General features: G+C 42.2%; 2 protein-coding genes across 2 annotated transcripts; both read right to left on the reverse strand.

The window, feature by feature from the left end:
• Positions 1 to 1940: 1940 nt before the first annotated feature.
• On the reverse strand, positions 1941 to 7297 carry c11h2orf49 (chromosome 11 C2orf49 homolog). Its single transcript, XM_049484975.1, has 4 exons — positions 7130 to 7297; positions 4401 to 4558; positions 3927 to 4284; positions 1941 to 2347 (listed from the first exon to the last, which is right to left on the reverse strand). The coding sequence occupies exons 1-4, from the start codon at positions 7256 to 7258 to the stop codon at positions 2294 to 2296; spliced, it is 699 nt and encodes a 232-aa protein (XP_049340932.1). The 5' UTR covers positions 7259 to 7297; the 3' UTR covers positions 1941 to 2293.
• Positions 7298 to 7401: 104 nt separating this feature from the next.
• gpr45 (G protein-coupled receptor 45) lies at positions 7402 to 23851 on the reverse strand. Its single transcript, XM_007255551.4, has 3 exons — positions 23673 to 23851; positions 12033 to 12193; positions 7402 to 10815 (listed from the first exon to the last, which is right to left on the reverse strand). The coding sequence occupies exon 3, from the start codon at positions 10736 to 10738 to the stop codon at positions 9590 to 9592; it is 1149 nt and encodes a 382-aa protein (XP_007255613.2). The 5' UTR covers positions 10739 to 10815; positions 12033 to 12193; positions 23673 to 23851; the 3' UTR covers positions 7402 to 9589.
• Positions 23852 to 24155: the final 304 nt, after the last annotated feature.

Consider the following 24155-nt stretch of genomic DNA (forward strand, 5'->3'; position numbering starts at 1 on the left):
TTTTCCCTTGAGCCGTCCCACCAGCCCAACCGAGGTTCAGTATCCCTTACATTTTAAGACAGGTTTACAAGAAATCTAAAATAACCACTTTTTCCACCATCCTCTACATCCAGCTTCTATTAAACTAGTTAGCTAAATGATTTTTTTGTTTATTATAGCTTACGGTAAATCCTGCAATCCTACATTTGTAAATACAAGTAAAAACAAATCTATCATTAATACAATTTTTTTTTTTTATAATACGGGAAATTTACGGGAAAATACTAATACGGGAGGACAGCGGGAAAGAGGGGTAAAATACAGTCGTTTCCGGGCCTAAACGGGAGACTTGACAGGTATGCTTTTGTAAAAAAAAAAAAAAAAAAAAAAGTTAATTGAGCGGCTAAAGTAACGTGCAGTAACGGGGTGTCGGAAATGGTAACGGTGTTATAGTGACAGTCAGAGTAATTAGTTAGATTACTCCTTACTGAAAAAAGTAACGGCGTTATCACTGCTCATTACAAATTACAAGGAACCCTCAGCAAGTCTGCATTTCATAATCATATTTTGTTACAAAACCACATGATAACTTGATGTGATGGCATGCATGAGATGCATGATTTTTTACTTTTTCAAAAATGAATGTGCCTAAACAGAAGGTATAAAAATGGATATAGATGGGTGTGTGTAACTACACCTCCACCAGCTTTCTTCTTTCCTTGTGTATTGCGCTCTTATTGGCTGTAGTTTGTTACTCCTCTTTCAGTCACAACACTTTTCACACTGTTGGATTAAAACTATGTTCAAACTGCAATCTTAATTCAGATTTCTTTGGCATATCTAGATTGTATCCAGATTAATGGGTGGAAAACACAGGGCATCTAACGCTACATAGTATATTACAATTTGCTGCCCAAGATAACGTTAGTTTTTTATGATATTTAAAAACACAACAAGACAATTATTTATGATACTTCACAGAATCTGTGTTACTGAAGAGGATAAAATACTCCTAAATACGGAATTATAGATTCATTGATGTCAATTTGACAGCAAATATTCTTTACTGCAGGTGCACCCTATTCATTTCATTAGTGCCACCACGTGGAGTAATAAAGCCGTGACTTTAGTAAGTCTAATTGGGGGCAAGTCTTAAGAAGGTTAGTGTGCCAATGTTTCAATAAAACACTGATATTTGACGCAATAATCGCAATAAATGTCACAAATGATATATCACAATATTGATAAATTATCCCAACCCTTATTGATATTTAATAGTCTGAACAGCCTGGAAGCACAAAAAACACGTTGTTTTTTTTTTATTGACCCTATTGGGAGGTCCTTTGAAAAACAATTACAATCGGATTTGTACAGATGTGTCTTAAAAATTCAGAGCGATGGAAGTACAGAGGTCCACTGATACAGAACTTGTTACCACAGCAACCCGTGTTGATAAGTTTGTGATGTCCAGACACACAAAAGCAATCTGATCATTTTCAAATAACTAGATCAAATTTTAAAAATGGTCATCTTAACAGACCTGATTTAAAAAACTAATCTGATTTTGCCTGCAGTCTGAACATAGTCTTAGAGTCACTGACAGGTCCAGATATTAAACTATACAAATTATACTAAAAAGTGATAAATTATATTTGTCAGGGGCTAAGGAGGCATCTGCACTTCTTCAGTAATCACTCAGGTCATGTCTTAATGCTGTTTACACACAGTGTCTGAGTCAGCACAGAGATTTTATCTGCAATTTCCTACAAGAGTTGGGGACCAGACAATGTGGCATAGAATGTTATAGTGTGAACCCAGCTAAATAGAATAGAACTGGTATCTTCTCCTATGTGGCATTCCTTCACAAACAGAAACGATACTTGGATGAGAAATGCCCAAATTACACTCTTCTCCAGTTATCTCTTTTGATGGATTTTATAAACAAATCTTCACCTGTGAGATGTAGTAAATACACATCATTCTTTATTCAGGTAAAAATGACATTTTAACAGTGTTTCCAAACATAGCCAGACTCAGTGATCCTCAGAGCTACAGGCCTACGGTATTCATGTTCAAGAGAAAGGTCTTTTCTAGTACCCTTCTTTTGGCAAGTGTACGGGAGGACCTCACATCACTGCTGCTTTACTGCCGCTGTGTAACAGCTCACATCCTGATTCCAATGCAGAAGCTCATCAACCCCTTTTTGTGGCTTCTTTTGACATGGGGCACACAGCTGAGACACTCAGCAAACTCAGACCCTCAAAAAGGTATTGGCAGTCCTTCCCACTTTGAGCTTGTAAAGATGCATCTGAGGTCAAGGCCATGTGACGTGTTGAATCTTCTTTTTTACCTCAGGTGACTTGAGCTCCTGTTACAAAAGAAAAATTAGATTTATGAGACAACTACATACAGTAAATGTGCAAAAGTTGCAGGCACCTGTAAAAAAAAATCTCAATTTCTAGAGAGTAAGCCTACTTGGAGATGCTGTCATGAAGTCATAGGATCTCAATATGTCATTATTTGCCAGGAATACATCAAAGAAGGCATTACCACCCACAGTAGACAACACAGTGGGTGGTAATGATCATGACTGACAGAATCTGGCTAGAGCAGACATCAAGAAGCAAGAGATAATTCATCAGTGTTTGAATGTTTTTTAATTGCAAAAGCAAATCCTTTCCCCCACCTTTTATCTTCCTATGCAGTGTAAAGATGTTTATATAGTAGTTTTGGAGGTTCTAGGATACTTTTTTCTTACTTATTTCCAAGGAGATACCTCCCTAAAAAGAAATGATTGTCTAAAATTATGATTTTTTTTCCAATTAAAGTCTGTAGTTACCATAACATATAGCTTAATTTTAACGGAGTGGACAGAGTACAGTATCTCTCTCACACGTATCCAGCTAATGTTAGTTTAATTACGCTAATAATGGTAATGAAGAAGTGAAGCCTGTTAAACTGACCTCAGCAGCTCTCTGTAGTAATTTAACTCACTACAGGTAATATAGAAATCAGTGTTTAAACTGTATAGAACTAGCAAAGATTGACTGTACAGTACTTTGGAGTTAAATGTGTTGGATGCTGTTTGTGCGTCTCTACCGCTCTTTCTCTCCCACTCTCTCACACGCTGCAAGCCCCACCCACACTAAAAGCTCATTGGCTAATTAAGCAAGAGGTGTGCACTCTCTCTCTCTCTCTCTCTCGCTCCATCACATATTAATGACGTGTCTACAATGAAATTCCACATTGACAATTTTTTATATTTGATGTTGTCGATCAGTGCAGCTCTAAAAAGACCAAATTGGCAGACTATGTCTGGATCAACTTAAACTATGCTTCGGTTGTTTGAAAACAACTTTTTGGATTTTTTTTTTTTACTTTTTTTTTTAGACCAATTGCATGGCTAATATCATTTGGCAACAGAACACAAAAAGGTACTGGTTTTGTGCTGAAACCCCAATCCCAAACAAAAACATGAACCCTGAGATCCAGACTTTTTTGGGTGAAACGTCCTTAAAACTGTGCACAGTATTCGCACAGTACTGTACAGTACTCATTTTAGTAGAGACTACAGTTTTTACTACAGTGTCATTACAGAATTAGACCAATAAAATCAGCGTGGATAAACCACAATCCAAAACTGAGGCTAAAAGTGTGACAGCAAAGCTGATAGCAAAATGTCACATAAATATCTGATCCACAAATGATAACACAAATGTCAAGATCCATCTTCATAACATAACTATCATAACACAGTAAACATTGCTTTCATCCTTATATTTCTATTAATCTAATCGTTATTATGCTATACAGAAGCAAAATTAAAGGGTTTTTCCTTGTTTATCCATGCAAGGAACAATTCAGCATTTGGATAGATTGTGTATAAGATGCTTAACTGTTCCTAGATTCTCTGTTCTCCTAGCATTCTTAATCTGAGAACTACTCACAGGGCTTCCAGGCACTCCATCGTTTGGTGGTCCACGCTTCAGCTTTGTGTTTGTGTTGCTGGAGTGTCCTGAGGAGCTTAGGCTGCCATTGCCTGTAGGACTCTTGGTAGCACCTGAAGCTGATGCTGGAGTTTGGGTGGAAGACACAGTGGATGAGGATGGAGAACAGTTTGTTGAGGACCCTAAAAGTTTGCGTATGGGGTTGGTGAGGTTGATAGTGGAAGGTGGGGGCTTTAAGCGTTCTGCAACTGCTGATGATGAAAAATCATCAGGCTTCTTCAATTTAACACTGCCAGTGCTGGAGGAGCTTCTGTCAAACACAATCAGTGGCCTTTTCCTGCCACTATCTGTGCTTGAGCTGTTATAAAGAGGAGACAAAGAAATCATGTATAAGTTTCATGCATGCACCATTCCTTGCCATCTTAAAAGTATTAAGAAGAACAGGGACAATGGGTTTTCTGAATCCTCATTTACCCGTGTCCACTAGTCGAGCTCTGGCGTGCTTTTGTCTTCTCCATTCTCTTTCCCCACCTACTATTGGGGAGTTCACGCTGAGGTAGAGGAATAACATGCTGGATATACAAATCTGTCAGCTGATCACGGTCTTCATTATCTTCTGTACAGATCTTCCTCTGTGAGAGTAAATTCAGAACTTGTTAATCTCATTAAATATGTAAAAGAGGGATTAATACTTTTAGAATAAGTAATTATAATAAACTCTGCATGTCTAAACCTATCTGCAAAGGGCTAGTGTGGCTCAACACCAAGTTACACCACTAACACCATTACACTGATGATCAGGTGTGGAGTGTCTAATAGAGAGGACAGCAAGTGAACACAGTGTTTAAAAACTCCAGCAGCACTGCTGTGTCTGATCTACTCATAACAGTACAAAACATACTAACACAAGAACACCAACCAATTAATAACTACACGTCTGGTTCAGCACATGCACCACTAACCGCCAATTTTCAAATGTATTCATATGTTTTTCTTTACTATTTTGTTCTTCTCCTGTTAATTATATATAATGAATTAACTGTTATTGTGCAACTGTTATTGCAAATAGGAACATAATAATTGTAAAATATACAGCTCCGGAAACAAATTAAGAGACCACTTTAAAAAAAAAAAAAAGATCAGTTTCTTTGATTTTACTATTTACAACATTTTGTTTGATAAATTGAACTTATTTTTTTCTATATTTTTTTCGTTTTATTCTATAAACTGCTGACAACTTTTCTCCCAAATTCCAAATAAAATGTTTTCATTTAGAGCATTTATTTACAGAAAATGAGAAATGGTCATATCTTATTACATATCTGTATATTCTCTCAATTACCTTACCTGATGTAGTTTTCCAGGCTATCCAAATAGCATACGTATTATACCTATACTTCTACTGGGAGCATTTTCTAATATGGTCATTTTATAATATCAACACAACATTCTACCTAATGTTTTATTTAGGAAGTTTTATTTCCTGTGAATGTAAATGAAGGCAGCAGCAGATGGAACAACTCGACAGAAAAGAAAACTCGACACCATCAGCAGAACCACAGTGTTAACTCATCGAAAAAGAGGCACATATAATATATATATCATATGATAACATTGCTGCGTAAGAAACGTAAACGTGAATGTTTAGGAGTGGTCCTGCAGTCTGAATAAAAAACAGCTCAGTAAAAGCTCTTCTGACAGTTTCAGTAACACACCCACACACACACTTTACCGCACATGCAGCGTAAATAAAATGTGCTGTACCACATTTACCCACTATTCAGACCCGCTAACAGCAGTGTAAACTGTCTGTAACAGAGTGAACAGAGTGACGGGCTGTGTACACTGTGACCGGTGTAAACTGTCTGTAACAGAGTAAACAGTGTGACGGGCTGTGTACACTGTGACCAGTGTAAACTGACTGTAAACAGAGTGACGGGCTGTGTACACTGTGACCGGAGAAAACTGTCTGTAACAGAGTGGACAGAGTGACGGGCTGTGTACACTGTGACCGGAGTAAACTGTCTGTAACAGAGTAAACAGAGTGACGGGCTGTGTACACTGTGACCGGAGTAAACTGTCTGTAACAGAGTGAACAGAGTGACGGGCTGTGTACACTGTGACCGGTGTAAACTGTCTGTAACAGAGTGGACAGAGTGACGGGCTGTGTACACTGTGACCGGAGTAAACTGTCTGTAACAGAGTAAACAGAGTGACGGGCTGTGTACACTGTGACCGGAGTAAACTGTCTGTAACAGAGTGAACAGTGTGACGGGCTGTGTACACTGTGACCGGTGTAAACTGTCTGTAACAGAGTGAACAGTGTGACGGGCTGTGTACACTGTGACCGGAGTAAACTGTCTGTAACAGAGTGAACAGTGTGACGGGCTGTGTACACTGTGACCGGTGTAAACTGTCTGTAACAGAGTGAACAGTGTGACGGGCTGTGTACACTGTGACCGGTGTAAACTGTCTGTAACAGAGTAAACAGTGTGACGGGCTGTGTACACTGTGACCGGTGTAAACTGACTGTAAACAGAGTGAACAGTGTGACGGGCTGTGTACACTGTGACCGGAGTAAACTGTCTGTAACAGAGTGAACAGTGTGACGGGCTGTGTACACTGTGACCGGAGTAAACTGTCTGTAACAGAGTGAACAGTGTGACGGGCTGTGTACACTGTGACCGGAGTAAACTGTCTGTAACAGAGTGAACAGTGTGACGGGCTGTGTACACTGTGACCGGTGTAAACTGTCTGTAACAGAGTGAACAGTGTGACGGGCTGTGTACACTGTGACCGGTGTAAACTGTCTGTAACAGAGTGAACAGTGTGACGGGCTGTGTACACTGTGACCGGAGTAAACTGTCTGTAACAGAGTGAACAGTGTGACGGGCTGTGTACACTGTGACCGGTGTAAACTGTCTGTAACAGAGTGAACAGTGTGACGGGCTGTGTACACTGTGACCGGTGTAAACTGTCTGTAACAGAGTAAACAGTGTGACGGGCTGTGTACACTGTGACCGGTGTAAACTGTCTGTAACAGAGTGAACAGTGTGACGGGCTGTGTACACTGTGACCGGTGTAAACTGACTGTAAACAGAGTGACGGGCTGTGTACACTGTGACCGGTGTAAACTGACTGTATGTGAGTGAATGAGAGCTCTAACTGTTTAACTACAGGGGAATTAGATCTATTATTCTGACCTCATTCAGCACGAGTTTAATAAAGTCCTCGGACAGAAGCTCGGGGTGAAGCAGGAGATCAGTTTCAGCCGCGGTTCCCTCAGACTGTCTCATCTCTCCACCGCCGTGTCCCCCGCTGTAGGCTGCCATGTCTCTCCGTCCACTTCCCACATCACCGGAAGAAGGACTTTAATTTTTTAATTCAGAAACCCGCCGCCGCAGACCGGGCAAAATAAAGGTCCCCTTTTCTTCTGTATTATCAGTATTATCAGGTTTAAAATTGAAAAAAAAAATCAGTTCATACCTCATTTATTGGGAAAATACAACATTGTACATTGTTCCTGATTATGTACAGATTACAAGGTGTTATGTTAAAAAAAAAAATACAGTCACATATATTCAGGGAATTTCCATTCACATAGGCTAAGTGGTGTTACAAGTGAAACCTGGTAATTCAAGCAGTTATTGTTTGAAAATTTGCATTTATTAAAAATAATACAGTAAAAGCAGTAGCTCTGACATTGAAGACATTAAAGGTGAAGTCTGGGGTGTAGTGAAACTTTTGTTGAATAGCCCACCTCCATTCTCCCCCAGTACTCTGAAATACAGCACTTTTAGCCCCCAACAGGCTTACAATGCTAGCAATAGGGGCTATCATTAACAGGCTCAAAGTAGCTCCACACTTTATTGGTAGAATTCTGAGAGCACTGACGTTTAAAATAAAACACTGAGAACAGAGCTTGTTATTCAGGTGCCTTTAAAAGTGTTAAAATAGTGATTTCTTTGCTTGGGTAACACTATGCCCCTATCACTGACATCGTAATCCTGTTTAAAGCATCTGCTAAAAGCGCTGTATTTCAGAATGCTGGGGCTATTCAACAAAAGTTTGTACTTGTTATCATATTTCACTAAACCCCAAGTAGGCCTACATTTTTACACCGGATTAATTTTTTAAAAGAGAGAGAAAGTAATTCCAGATAAAACAGACATCCAATAAGTCACATAAACAAAACTTAATATAACAATTACAGTCACTTCAGACTGCTTAATTTTTTTCTTAGCAATTTCAGCACCGACTTCCATCATTGCAGCATTATTATGATTTTCCCATAATTGACACCATCACACTGAAAAAATGGTGCACACTGACAAATCATGACATTTCTACACACAGACCAACCACAACATTAAAACAACTGACTCAAGGGCCACACTGTGAAAAGCAGATGACAGCGTCATCTTCAAAACATCAGGCAGGGCCTGTGGGGTGTTTCCAGTGAATAGTTGTCAGTATCTCCCAAAAGTCAAACACTGACAGTGTCAGGGTGCTTAAGATTCACTGGTGTTCAGTGATGGTTAGTGGTGTATTGTTGACATAAAGTGGACCAATATTAGTCAAGTGGTTTTAAAGTTATGGCTGATCATCACTGTGCTAACTTTACAAGCAACACTAATGGAATGAAAAATAAAACTTTTGTATCTTAATTTTTCTGTATCATTACTTTTTTAAGTATGCGGGTTTTAGCAATTACATTGTGTCTAAACTTCATGAAGAACAGACCAGTAGAAATGCTTTTGGAATAAAACGTGTGTGTGTGTGTGTTTGTGTGTACGTGTGTGTATGTGTAAATGAGTGTGTGTGTGTGTGTACATAAATATAATAAAAATACCCATATTTAATTTGTTGCATTCATATGATTTACTGCTCAACAGTTTATACTGCCTATATCCATACATTAAGTGTAATTGAAATACACTTAACAAATCTAAAACACTAACCTTGCTTAAAAACAACTACTTATAAATTATTTTATAGTATTAATTAATTAATATCAGGTGAATGATTTGAATGTGCATCATTCTCTAGTGTAGTCCATCTAGTAAATGATTTTATTTGTTTGTGACCAACATGGGGCCATCTCACTGATGTTCAATGATGGTCAGTGCTGTATTGTTGGCATGAAAGGGACAGATATTAGGTAAGTGGGTTTAATGTTATGGCTGATCGTCACAGCACCAACATTACAAACAATGCTAATGGAATGAAAGATAAAACTGTATTATATAAATTTTTGTTGTATTATTACTTTTTGAAGTATTCAGGATTTGGTAATTATGTTTGGTCTAATCGTCATGATGAAGAGACCAGTATAAATGCTTTTGAAATAAAGTCTATAACAGTTACAATACAGATGTGTGTGTGTGCATAAAAAGTATGTATTCACTGTTAAACCATTTATGCTGCCTAGATTCATGCTAATTAAACACACTAAACAAATAAAAAAATAATATAATTGCTTAGAAACAAATGGTTTATATTATTTTATAGTATTCATTAATAAATATCAGGTGAATAAATTGTATGCATCTTTCTTTAGTGTAGATCCAAACTATAGCAGATGATTTTATGTGCCAACAGTTGTTTGTTTGTTGTTTGTGACCCACATATACTTTAAAGGTCTCTGAAGTTTCTTACACGTCCTACACTGAAGACTGGGTCTCACTGCTACACACATAAATATTGCTGGGTTTTATCCGCCTGTGACTTCGACCCGGGACCTTGGGGAAAAGCCTGCAGGTCTTGGGCATGAAGTCCAAGCAGGCCTCGCGGAACTTGCGGATCCTCCAGCAGTAGATGACAGGGTTGAAGACGGCTTTCAGGTAACTAAGCCAAAGAGCTCCCACACTAACTGGATAAAACACTGGACTGAAGTAGAACTGGCGGCTGAAGACTGCAAGCAAGCTCACCACTGTATGAGGCAGCCAGCAAACAGAGAACCCGATGAACAGTATGAGGATAGTGGTGAAGGCTCTGGTCTTGAAGCTCATGTCCACGTTTACCTGTGGTGGGCGCTGCAGACCTGTCAGACCCAGCTTGCTGACGTGGTTGATCCCAACGCTGCCTTCAGAGACGTGGTTGTGAATGCGTAGCGCGTTTCTCCGCACTGTGTTGAGAATGCACAGGTACGAGTACAACATTACGCTAAACGGCACAAAGAAAACAGACACTGCTAGCAGCACAGTGTATCCCCGGTCAGCCAGTGAGTCACTGTATCCCAGGATGCACTGGGGTGCCGCCCGCTCTGCCATGCCTGCTGTCCTCCAGCCCACCACAGATGGGAGAGACACACAGAAGGACAGCGCCCACGACGCTGCGATCAGAATTTTGGCCCGGTGTGGCGTTAGCTTGTCCTGCCTCTGCACGATGATTAAAAATCGGTCCACGCTGATTATGAGCAAGATGGACACGCCCTCCAGGACAAAGAGCCAGTAGAGCATGACCGAGGCTCTGCAGAACGCCGGTCCAAAGCTCCAGTCAGTGGCTGCCAAAGTGACAGCAGTGAAAGGCATGCACAGCAGCGAGAGCATGATGTCCGAGAAGGCCAGCGTGGCAAGAAGCAGGTTGATGGCTGAACGCATCGCTGGCTTCTGATAAACAATCAGGCACACGATGGAATTCCCCAGGAACCCGATAGTGATCATGAATATCATGATGGCAGCCAGGGCCACCCTGAGTATGGCAGGCATGAGAGCGGTCTCAGCCTCCGGCAGCTCGTCGTTCATCGGCCTCAGAAGGTCACATCCTTCCAGAGTGCTAGTGTTACACAAGGACATGGTGGTGAAATCCATTGAAAGCAGGGTCAGTCAGTCCATGCCTGAAGAGTCCAATCTACTTCTTCACCATGGTTCTCTACAGCTGAAATAACCTAGAATAAAAGAGTAAATAGACTGTGAAAGAACCTGAGGCATATAGATGCTGCTACTGTGCTCTAAATATCCTGAACGTAAATAATCTCTTAGCATTATCTGCCATTTAACACACAGAGAACTGAACAGACTTTTATTGAACACATCATTCGAGGTGTGAATTGGTATGTACACAGTGTTAAATGGAAGGGCTGATCTAAAGCATAATCCAAATCAGTTCAATGGTTTGACGTTTCTCTGACGTTAGTAGACAATTACATAATCAGTCAGGCAGAAGCGCAATCAGAGGGAGTGCTCAATCAGTGCTCAGAGATACTGATGTGAAAATCCAAAAGTCTGTTTTTTCCATTTGTAACATTCTGTTTTCAGTGACAGGTCTTTGTAAAACAGAGCAAGAAAGTTCAGGCTGTCAGCTCATATCTGATTGCACCAGGTTGATTTTTGACAGTATGAGCAGCCAGAAACCACCAAACCATAATTGAAATACAATCAGATTTGTGCAGATATGTGTCTGTCTGGACGCTCTGGAAGCTCAAGATTTTGTGTCTTTTGAATTACTCACAATGTGAGAAACAACAACCTCTTCAAATCCAGGGTGAGGAAATACATAATCAAAAACAAACAGGGCTAAACAATACAGTAAAAATACATCCCACTATTTAAAAACATATTTACGATATGCTGTATTTATCTTAATTTTGATGCACAAACAAAATGCATCAACAATTACAGATTCCTAAAATAATGCAACCTTTTTATCCACAGTGCAGTGATGTGAATTTTATTCTGTTTGCTGCACATCATCCAATTGATGATATCCTTCATTTGGTTATTTAAGCATACTGTCAATTGTCGAAATGTTGACATTTAATTTATTGCAGCAGTATCTTCTTGAAATGAATCAAATGCTTTACAGTATTTAGTCATATCACCAAAAAGATTATCACAAAAAAATATGTTTGAGTAAAATTAACATTGTTGTTTTATCCTATAAATAACTGACAACATTTCTCCCAAATTCCAAATAAAATATTGTTATTTAGAGCATTTATTTGCAGAAAATGAGAACTGGCTGAAATAAAAAAAAAGATGCAGAGCTTTCAGACCTCAAAGCCACTTTCTTAAAGAAGTAAAAGATTGACATAAAAAATAACTGAAGCATTTTCACTAAACACACAAGTCTTAGATAAAAGATGAGTGTTCAAAGTATACGCACCCCTGGGATGCTGCAGTTGCCATGGTTATTGCAGGCTGTTCTTTGTGGAGGACGAGAACAGGGTCAAGTGTTTAGTGCAAAGGATAAATTCAACACAAATCATTCAAGACCTTCTGTCTTACATCCACAGCCAAATACATACAGCAGCATTTTCCATGAACCTGCAACACACAGAAACATAAGCTGTTAATGTTATTATTTTCCTCTGCTTTATTAATCCTAGTCTTGTAGGCTTTCTCTGATTGGCAGCATCAGAAAGGAATCAGAAACTGCAATATAAGTCTGTCACTGTGTTTCGCTGTTGGACTCTCTCCCTAGACTGTGAGAATCACTCGAGGTTCTTCACTCACTTGAGGACCTTCACGAGAATCCACCATATGCGGCCGCCTTAGCAACCAGGCCATGAATTCCATAGCAACAAGAAAATCCCTTCTACCAGAGGGAGCATCACTGCCTCCCGTTTGCAGGGTAACAGTGACCTATTTTGTAAATGATCTTTGTATTGCAGAGTTACAACTAGAATTCATCAGAGGAGAGATCATTCCCTTGTGTTTAACTGTCAGCTAGAGCCGGACGATATGTTAAAATAATATATTCCAATATTTTTAAACACATTTCTACTCAATATTTATCATGATAAATGTGGTCACAATCAAATTGGATCAGTAGTGGCACTGATATACACATATAAACTCAATTACTTTACTATATATTGTATACTAGTACATTGACTTTATTCAAAATCTACTACAATTAATTAATACATTTAAACTGGACTAAATATGCTCCCTGTAAATATAAGTACAATTGGCCAGAATTCGTTTAGCACTAATGATATCCATGATACACTTTAAAAAGCACACTGTTAATAGGATAAGAAACTTTATGTGTGTCAAATGACACTCAACCTGTCTGTGGAGATATATAAAAGATGTGAGATATTATTTCATTTTTAAATCTCATGAAACATCCAGGTTTAAAGTCAGAAGAGTAAAACTGTGGTTAAAACCAGGCTAAAAACTGTGTAGTGTGAATCTTAAGCTAGGTTCAAATATCTTTTTCCCTGTCTCTCCTCTCAATGGCTTGCTCTCCCTATCTTCTCCTCTTCTTGCAAAGGTTCTGCCTTTCAGTTTGTGTCAAACAACATAATGATCAATTACTTCATTAATTACTTGAGCAATTACTTTTGTTGCTAGCCTCAACTTTCTGAGATGATACCGTGTATTGTATGTTCACTCATTTCCCCATTAACCATGTGAAAGGCCACTCAGATTTCAGTTCTTTGTTGTCTTGGCCATATGTTTTGGGTCATTGTCATGCTGGAAGACCCAGCCATGACCAATCTACTGAAATTGTGATCGAGCTCACGAGGTTCTCGTTCAAGATTCTATAGTACATGGTCTCGTTTATGAGCCAGGTTGAAGTCTTTATGTACCCTTGGCAGAGAAAGGGCCCCTAAACAGAATGTTTCCATCTCTGTGTTTGACAGTGGGGATGGGGTTCTTGGGGTCATATTCAGCATTTCCCTGCCACCAAACACAGAGAGTCAGGTTGATGCCAAAGAGCTCAATTTTGGTCTCAGCTGTCCACATCACATTCTACCAAACCTTCTCTTAATCATTCAGGTGTTAATTGGCAAACTTATCTAAGTTTACATAAAACAATTAAAACATTTTTTACATTATGTCTACAGACAGTTTTGTAACTTTATTGAATATTTGAGCCCTTTCAAAAGCCATATATTAACCATTTCTCTGTATGTCATATGAACAAAGAAATAAAAGTATAAAGTTTTTCATGTAAAAGATGTACAGATGTCCACAATGAAACAAAAAAAGGAATAATGATATGTTTATTCAATGAAAGTGCTCATTAAGGGCTGGATTTGACCTTGTTACCAGAGAACATATTAAAACTAGACTGTGTGTTTTAGATTAAATCTTGTACTGTAAGCCTGGCCTACATGTTTTAATGTTTGGTACTACAGGTAGCCTGAAGAGTTTTTATCTTGTGGCTTTAAAAGCACAGAAACCATCTACTCTTTTAAATGCTGCTTGGTTGGAAAGAAAACGTTACCATAAGGGGAGCTCATGACCCAACAGACCTCTTCAGATCCCTAAGATCCTCTCCTGCAGTGATTACTCAACCTCAAGAGCTCTCGTCTAGTTCTGAAAGAGCTAGAATTAGAATAATACATGCGTCCATCTACAACTGGCGAGACTCATCAGCAGTAGCCCACTCAGACACACATGATCAAAGTACATATTGTGGCGGCTCTGGGTTGTGTGTGTGGCTGCCTGCAGGCATGTTTCTGTTCTCCTGTGTGCGAGGATGACAGGGGTGGGGCATATCCCTTGGGAGGGGTTATGCAGAGAGGGTGGGCACCACTCTGGATCTGCCATCTGGGAGACACACAGCTGGGTTGGTGGCCTTTGGGCTATTTAGCTCTGTGGGGAATGGTTTAGCTCTCCTAGTCTTGTTAAAGACTGTGAGTGAGTGGCAAGCCGGTTCAATAAAAGGAGCTGTTGAGCATTCAGCATGAGTCTCACGGGTCTTCCTTCCTCTTCCACGCCACATTTGGTGTCAGAAGTGACCCTGCTGGAAGATATTGAGCTGCTGGCAGGGGAAATCGAACGGCTGAGGAGGAAGACAACGGACTAGAGGCAAGGCTCTCCAGCGGAGTGGACTCGGACCTGACGGCCCCAGCGGGCTGTTCGGAGGTCGTGGCCGGGGAGAGGACGACGCGAGCACGGCGGCGCTGGCTCCCAGAGCGGATGGTGCGAGGACGGCAGCGCTGACTCCCAGAGCGGATGGTGCGAGGACGGCGGCGCTGGCTCACAGAGCGGATGGCGCAAGGACAGCGGTGCCGACTCGCGGAACGGACGGCGCGATGATGGCGGCGCAAGCCTCCGGGATGGCGGGCTTGACGGCTCAACCCCTCCTTAACCCCTACGACGGCAGCGCTGACTGGACAGCCTTCGAAGCTCAGCTTGAGATCGTGGCGGGCGGTGAGGGGGGGAGACACTGGGCGTGCTGGCATCGGAGATGGCCCTACTAACCCGGCAAGCTTACCCAACGTTTCCGCGAGCGGTCCAGAGGAGGCTCGCGTTGGATCAACTTTCTGCGCGCCCTCGAGCCGAGCGAGCTGCGCAAACACGTGAGGCTGGCCGAGGCTGGCCATGGAGGTGGCGGAGCGGTCCGAACTCATCCTCTCAAGCCATCCTGGACCGTGGGGGGCGTCGCCGGTTGCCCGTGATTCGCAGAGGTGGGGTCGGAGCCGGTCTGATGCCCTACTGGAGTGCTGGCGCTGCGGGGGGCGTGGCCACAAGCGAGCGCACTGCAGCCGGCCGGGAAACGGAGCCGGGACCACCCAGTGAGGGTTACGGTGGCCCCAGGAATGCTATGCTTACCCTCGGCCGTTTTCGCACGAGTTTCGCTGTGTCTGAGCGCGAGTGTACTAAAACTAGCCTTGCGGTTCATTCGATAAACACGGGTGACGCCCAGCCCATCAGGCTGAGGCCGCACCGTCTGGCGTTAGCAAAGCGCGTAGCGGTGGAGCAGTTAGTCCACGAGATGGCGAGTACGGGCATTATTGAGCCTTTGAGCAGCCCGTGGTCGGCCCCGGTGGTCCTTGCGAAAAAGAAGTATGGAAATTGGCACTTTTGCATGGATTATCGGCGACTTAATGCTGTCACGAAGCTTGACTCCTACCCGCTCCCCAGGATCGACGATACGCTGGACCAGCTGTCTGGCTCAGCCTGGTTCAGCTCGTTAGACCTGAGGAGCGGATATTGGCAGGTGCCCCTCGCGGCGGGGGATAGGGAGAAAAACGCTTTCTCGCTCGGCTCAGCCCTATGGCATTTCACGGTGCTTCCGTTCAGATTGTGTAACTCGCCGGCTACTTTTGAGCGTCTTATGGAGCGTGTTTTATGCGGGGTTCCACGGTCATGCTGCATCGTTTATTTGGATGGTGTCTTGGCGCACGGAACCGACTTCGACTCCGCACTGTCTCACCTTGAAATGGTGCTCGGCGCGATTCAGGCGGCTAACCTGAAGCTCAATCCGGCAAAGTGTAATCTGCTAAGGCAGCGCGTGAGCTTCCTGGGCCACGTAGTGAGCGGTGCTGGCGTGGAAACCGATCCCAAAAAGACGGAGGCGGTCCATGACTGGCCCACACCGCGAGATGCAAAAATGGTTCGCAGCTTCGTGGGGCTCGCCTCGTATTACAGCCGGTTTATTAGGGGGTTCGCGGACGTGGCAGCGCCGCTTCATGCTCTGACTAAGCCTAGTGTGAAATTCCGCTGGTCTGACAAGGCGGAGCGGGCATTCGAGGAGCTAAAAAGCCGCCTGTGCAATGCTCCGATTCTAGCGTATCCGAAGGTGTCTGAGAGTTTCATTGTGGATACTGATGCGAGCAACCACGGCCTCGGAGCAGTCCTGTCGCAGGTTCAGGATGGCTCCGAGCGCGTAATAGTGTACTATAGCCGCCGCCTGGACAAGGCGGAGCGCAACTATTGCGTAACACGCCGGGAACTACTCGCGGTGGTCGAAAGCCTTAAACATTTCCGAACGTACGTGTATGGGGTGCCCTTTCTGCTGCGCACTGACCACGCCTCGCTGCAGTGGCTCATGCGTTTCCGCGAGCCCGAGGGCCAACTCGCGCGCTGGTTATCTAGACTCCAGGAGTTTCGTTTTGAGGTTGTGCACCCCCCGGGCCGTGGCCACAGTAACGCGGATGCTTTGTCGCGCCGGCCGTGTGTGGCCGCCGACTGCAAACATTGTGCTCGTGCTGAGGAGAAATCTGCTGAGACCGCACGCTGCGCTGCAATCTCCGGGGATGTTACTGGCGCTGTCGGGGTGGCTCAGGTGTCCGTAGAGCAGCTCCGCGATGCGCAACGGGCGGATCGCGAATTCACCGTCACCGTCGTGGGGGAGGTGGTGCCGCTGGGCCCGATTGCTAAGGCGTTGCGCTCCAACTGGGCTAGTTTTAGTTTGTCCGACGGCGTGCTGTGCCATACCTGGGAGGATCCGGCGAACGGGCGGCGCGTTGTTCAGGTGGTGGTACCGCGGGCGCTTAGGGGATCGGTCCTACGGGGAGTTCATGGGTCACCTGGGGCTGGGCACTTTGGTGTCACCAAGACTCTGAAGCGCCTGAGGCAATGCTTCTATTGGCCTGGGTGTAGAACCGACGTGGAACTCTTCGTGCACTGCTGTGACGTGTGCGCTGCCAAGAAGGGCCCCTCGAGGGCGCCCCGCGCCCCACTTCACCCTTACCAGTGCGGCAGCCCGATGGAGCGGGTGGCCGTGGACGTGCTGGGCCCCTTTCCGGTGACGGACTCTGGAAATCGCTTTGTTCTGGTGGAGATGGACTATTTCACGAAGTGGCCAGAGGCCTACGCGGTGCCGGACCAAGGGGCGGTCACTACTGCGGATATCCTGGTGCGGGAGTTCTTTTGCAGATTCGGGGTTCCGGAAGAACTGCACAGCGACCAGGGTAGAAATTTCGAGTCGGAGGTCATGGCGGAGGTCTGCCGCATCCTGGGAATCCATAAGACCAGGACGACGCCCCTTCATCCGCAGAGTGACGGACTGGTGGAACGTTTTAACCGCACGCTGGCGGCGCAGTTGGCCATGGTGTCAGACAAGAACCAGCGTGACTGGGACAGGCACCTGCCGGTAGTGCTGCTGGCCTGTCGCTCCGCTGTGCAGGAGACGACGGAATTCACGCCGGCTCTGCTTATGTTCGGGCGCGAACTGAGGACCCCGCTCTCCCTGGCTTTTGGGGCGCCTCCTGACGGGGGCGGGTACGCTCCGGACACGCCCACTTTTGTCTCGGACCTTCTTCGCTGGAATTAGCACACCGTCTAGCGCGCCCCAACCAGTCTGCTGCCGGACAGAAGCAGAAGCGTGCGTACGACACGCGCTGCTTTGGTGACCCGTTGGAGGTGGGGGCGAGGGTTTGGCTATATAACCCTCAGCGGAAGAAGGGACTGTGCCTGAAGCTCCAGTCGGCCTGGGTGGGTCCGTGCTTGGTGCTGTCCAGGCTGGGGGAGGTGTATAAGATCCGGTGGGGCAGACGCACTATGATTGTGCACCGTGATAGGCTGGCCCCCTATAGGCCGAGACTGTCGGACACTGTGGACGGTGGTGCGGAGCCTGCCGGCCTTGCACTCGTGCCTGACCTGAACTCTGGCTCTTCCTCCGAGCCGCGGGCACGGAGGCCGCCCGCCTTAATGACTTTGTTTGCGACTGATTGTAAAAAAAAAAAAAAAAAAAAAAAAAATTCTGTTGTTCACGGGGTTTGTGTTGGGTTGGTGGGGTCGCCGGGACGGCTGACCCTTGGGAGGGGGGCTATGTGGCGGCTCTGGGTTGTGTGTGTGGCTGGGGGTTATGCAGAGAGGGTGGGCACCACTCTGGATCTGCCATCTGGGAGACACACAGCTGGGTTGGTGGCCTTTGGGCTGTTTTAGCTCTGTGGGGAATGGTTTAGCTCTCCTAGTCTTGTTAAAGACTGTGAGTGAGTGGCAAGCCGGTTCAATAAAAGGAGCTGTTGAGCATTCAGCATGAGTCTCACGGGTCTTCCTTCCTCTTCCACGCCACAATATGATATATTATTAGTGTTCACAAATCCAACGTTTCCTTATACAATTTTGCTTTTTTGAGACATGACATATTGTGTTTAATGTTTACCGGCTGTAATCTGCTCAGTGTAAATGTGTGTTAAATGGGAGAGCTGGTTAACCAACTAGTTTTGTGTTTGTATATGTAGCTATGTATATGTATATGTGTATGTTTTTACCTGGCTGACTAGCTTTTTTAACATCTTGACTTGCACCTGTTCGTTGACTTATTATTATCTATTTTAGATCTGTATTTTAGATGCATAATATTTTTTGTATTAACTGTCATTTAAAGCTCCACTAGGTAGGATTGAGATTTTGTGCTCATGGGCTCCCCCTACAGTTGTAGAGTGTAATAAATGTTTCAGGCGGATTAGTTTCTCTTTCTCGTTTTCTGGCTTTCACAGACATATTCGGTCTCTTTCCAGCTTCTGCCAGAGTGCCTGTATGTTAGTTTGTGAAGAATGAACCAGTAGTCCTTGTAGAACTGTTAGAACTAAAGGTCGGAAAGCAGGTTGCAGTTCTCGCGAGCGTTGGTCGCGGCCGCCTCGGAAAACTTACAGAGTCTGGTTTGAGCTCAGAGGAGCTCCGGCACAGACACGAGAGCACCACTATTCCTCCTATTACACCTCAATGCAGCGCTGCAGTGAGTTTCAAGCTGTAATTTTACTTCTTTAAAAAGATCAAAAATCAAGGAAATCCTACCTAGTGCTGCTTTAACCTACTTATTTATTATTGTTTAAAAAATTTTGTATATATCCTATCACTGGTATTTCTTGCTGTCCATTTTTATGTTTTTTTAATTGTTTAATTGTTCTTTAGTTTTTACTAGTTTAGCTTATATGTATTTTTTTTTCCTTGCTATTATTTTTTTTGTGTTCCTACATTTAAATTTTGTTTTTAGTTTCCTAGTTCTAATTGTATGTATCAGTTTTACAATTAAACTTATAGCCTTTTCTTAATGTTCCTGCTATAACTTTGTTTCACAAATTATACTTATGTTACTCTTTATATTTACACTGTATCAGTACAATGCTTGGCTACATTGTAAATGAGCATCATCCTCAATGTATTGTGAGTTTAAATCAAGGTTGGTTTGTTGGTTGATTGACTGAATGATGGATGGATGATTCACTGACCATCAAAGTCCAGAATAGACCAGCTGAAACCAGCTGCAGAAGCATGTCTTGAACTGGATTTTCAGCAGGGTTGTCTGGTTGAAAACAAATCTGATTTAAAATAGTCACGTCACATTTAAAGGAATTGCTCATATGTGTTGTGCTGAAAATATAATAATTTACAGCAGACATGTGTTGGTTACTTTTTTGACCAAATTATTGTTTTGTCCTCTCTCTCTTATCTAATGAGAAACATTCAATACATGTACACTCTAAAAAACAGAGGTAGGATATGAGTACTTTTTTGTACTCAAAGGTACACTCTTCATAATTGTACCCTCAATGGTACAATATTGGTCTTTACAGGGTCAGATTTGTTCCCTCTGAAGTACAAAGTCTTTCCTTACAGCAATAAGTACAAATTTGTACCATTTTACCAGCTAAAAGGTAAATTTAGTATTCTGTATCACTGCACTTATAAACAATATAAATATTTTAATTGCACATTTTTATTTGAAAGCCAGACAATTTTGGATTATTAAGTTTTTGAGCCATATTTAGTTGATGATAATGTTTATAATGTTTATAATATTTACTGGCACAAAAATATGGGTACAAAAAAGGACTTTCACTAAAAGGTACTTTTTTGTACCTCAATATAAGGTACAACCCCAGCGACAAGCTTTGTACTCTTTTAAGTACAAATCTGTACTTATTTTTCTTATATATCACTCTTTTTAAAGGTTTCATGAAGTCTTTGGTTCTGTAGTACACATACACTTCAAGTAAGCCACTTGAATAAATGCTTCATCACATAATCATCTAGTTAGCAGGATCACTCAGATCTACCTGGCTGTGGAGAGGAAGAGGTTAGTCTTCATGTGGAGGAATAAAGTGTAGTAGGAAGCTGCACTTATGCACACGGATCTGTCTCAGTTTGAAACAGATCCATCTGCAGCATTTTGCTGAGGACATGAATTATGTCCAGAACATTCAGCTCTTAATATTCAGAGTAAGACTGCACAATTTATTATTTCAGCATCGTCATCACAATGTGAACATGTGCAATATTCACATCACAAGACGTGTAAAATGTCGGGTAAAATGTCAGAGGATATTAAACGCCTTTTTTATGGTTGATGCAAAAGGAAACTTAAACTGATCTTATTTTCCATACCATGTCTATCGTTGGCAGATTAAACCTGATCGATTTTTTTATCAAATGTTTATTTAATGCCTATCTTAGATGCGCAGGGTGTATTATTTATATCACAAAATGTTAAATCACAAAGTTCTGGTTAAATCTGGTGGAAATTCCAATATATTTTAATATAAATATGGCAGAATATATAAATATCATGCAGCCCTAATTGAGTGTGGATATCAAAACTACCTCATGAACACGTGAAGAGCTCAGTTACTGGAACTGACTGTTTTTGTTACAGCTTGTTTTCACTATGACATCACCGCCCTGTGTTATCACCTCCTAAAGTGCACTGGTTTGGTTTTAATCCATAAGGTTGCCATGTAGAGACAATATTTGCTTAGGTGGATAGAGGATACATTATGATCACTCGTAACCACCCAACCATCTTTATTACAGTTCCGAGTAAAAGCAAGATGAAAGACTGACAAAAACACTGAAAGAGAACAAATTTACATCAACAAAATGATTGTAAAAATTTTAAATAATTAACCAAATTTAAATATTATGATGTAAGCAATGTAAACAAATGACCCAATATTGTGTACCATAAATATGTTTTAAAATATTACACCACATTTACTGTTGCTGTCAGATGAAAAAGAAGTACTGTATCTCGATTTTTAGTTACTATACACATTAAACACACAAACTGTCTCTTACACTGTGTCAACATTTCTTAATAAAGAAATTCTCCAAAATGACCTAAAATAAACATTTTTTTATTGACTTCCATTGAAAGTTATGAAGGCTTTATCTCTCTCTTTGTTGCTGTTTTGAGATACATGTTTTTTCATTAGACTGCAATGACATTCATCTAATGATCATTACCCTTTCTGTACTAATAGTACTGAAGATGTACCTATGGGGGTACCATCACAGTAACAGTGGGTTAGCAGTTTCCTTGTTGCTTTCAGAGTATATTTCAGCTTGTTAATTTAAGCTTTTATTACTATACTCGTAGCTGTTTATCATTAGCACATAGTCTAAGCTGGTCTTTGATGATCAATGTGGTTGGTGTACTGTATGCATGAAAGCTAGCTGGTTAACCTATTGTTGACCACCATAGTCTGTGTTGCAACAGATTCTGGTCCTGCTGGTTAACAATACTGGTAGTCTAGTCCGGTCAGGGTTAGCTGGTTAACTTGTAGACCAACTAAACCATCAAACCGAAATGAAACATAGCCTATGCTAGTCAAACGCTTAACCAGGCTGTTTTTATTTAGTATTAGACACTTATAGATATTTGTATAAAAGTGTTAAAATGTCTGAATTATGTTAAAGCAATCAGCTTTACCAGCACTCTTATCAAAGAGGGTTTATATAGAAACCAAAGAGTTAAGTTTCCGTGTATCTATTACACCACAGAACCAATATGCATTATTAATAAAATTGTAAGTATGATGGTTTAGATATATTAGCTGTGTAATTATATTATGAATTCTGTCACTGTATATATCAGAGGTGTGGGTGTATGTGTTTAATGCATCAAACTAAAATAAAAGCATACTCTGTGCTGGTCAAGAACTAACTTGGTAAACTGTCCTAACCAGTATAACCTTATTTAGTAGGAGCATTTATATATTTTGGATTAAATCGTTAAAAAGGACATATTATAAATCCTTTTTACACAAGTTAGTATTTGTCTATGGATTATACAAAACATGTTAAGTTCTTTTCACAAAATTCCTCCCACATAAAGGTCTCACCAGCTCTATTTTCTACTCTTGCCAGCTTCAGTCTATTTCAGAATGAGCCATTTAAGAGCTCTGTCACTTTTATGCAAATGAGCTGTGGCAGGCCAAGCCATGTTTACACTCAGAGTTTACCACACCTTAAACTCGTTAATTCCTAACTATGATAGAATCACAGAACTCATTATTTGAAAGTGCTTACATCTCCCTCACATGCTGACTTGCCACATACAGTAGGTGCAGATCCCTTCCTCAGACGAAGTCTGCTGGCTAATCCTGTTGTTTACTGTACCAGGTTCTTCACCAAAATGACCGAAATGGCATTTCTTCAAATGATAGTGGATGTGGCTCTGGTGGGAGTTGACGAGTAAGGGGTGGTGCCAGGGTGGTTCTATGCTGTTTTGTTTTTGTGATGTTATAGTATAGTAAGGGAGCTCTCCAAACGGCTCATAGAAGCATTTGATTCCTGACACCAAAATCTTTCACCTGATTTACAGAAAAGTGGATGGATGGATTTTAGGTGTTTTTTAGTTTTGCTTCATATGTCCCCTTTAATGTCTGAATCCTGTTATTATATCAACAGAAATCATAGTATATCAACATATACTAGGGTTTTTTTTTATACAGAATCTAAAAAAATGAACATGTGCTGGTGCCTTATAGGACCATTTTTTTTAATCAAGAGCTTATTCACAATAGTCAATCACTTAAATAGGCAAGGATTATTATTTTAAGTATGCAAATGGTTGGGTTGTCAGTTACAATATAGAGGCAATAGAAGCTGGTTTTATGACAGAACGTATGATTGTTTAGATGCGTCCGTGTGGATGTGTTGTGAGCTGTATCAGTGATGTGTGTGTGTGTGTGTGTCTGCTGTATCAGTGCATCATCTACACCAGGGTCTAATGATCTGCTCCGTGTTTATCTCTCTTCTCAGAGGCAGAGCTCAGATTTTACGCTGTTACAGAAACGCGCGCGAGCTGTGAGAAAAGAAGCCGCGTTACCTGCTCGGTTAGAGGTGTAGAATCCAGCAGGAAGCTGCTCATCTCTCGCGCTGTTTACTCCAGAGGCTGCACCGCGCGCGCGGCGTGCCGGATCCCCTCCGTCCCCGTGACGCTGGACGCGACTCACGCGCGCGCGGGGATCCTACAGCGCAGAGCGTCCTCTGTCCACAGTTCCGTGTTCCAGCTTCACCCAGCTCGGTGTTTTAATTGGCTAAATTCTCAGTCCTTTGATTGGCTGATTTTTGATTTTTTTATTTTATGGAGGTTTGGATTTGTACTAAAATGTAACGATTTGTACTCTAATTGCTCTGGAAAATCCTTTTAAATTACAGGTATACACTTTATATAAATGTGTCATATGATTTACAAATCAAGATATGTATAAGTGAAATACATACATCACTTATGGTGGGGGGGGGGGGGGGGGGGGGTTGGGTAGTAGAACATAATGGGTGGGCATGTTGATAGTTATATTTTTAAAGC

The sequence above is a fragment of the Astyanax mexicanus genome, chromosome 11, assembly GCF_023375975.1.
Source record: "Astyanax mexicanus isolate ESR-SI-001 chromosome 11, AstMex3_surface, whole genome shotgun sequence".
NCBI lineage: Eukaryota > Metazoa > Chordata > Actinopteri > Characiformes > Acestrorhamphidae > Astyanax > Astyanax mexicanus.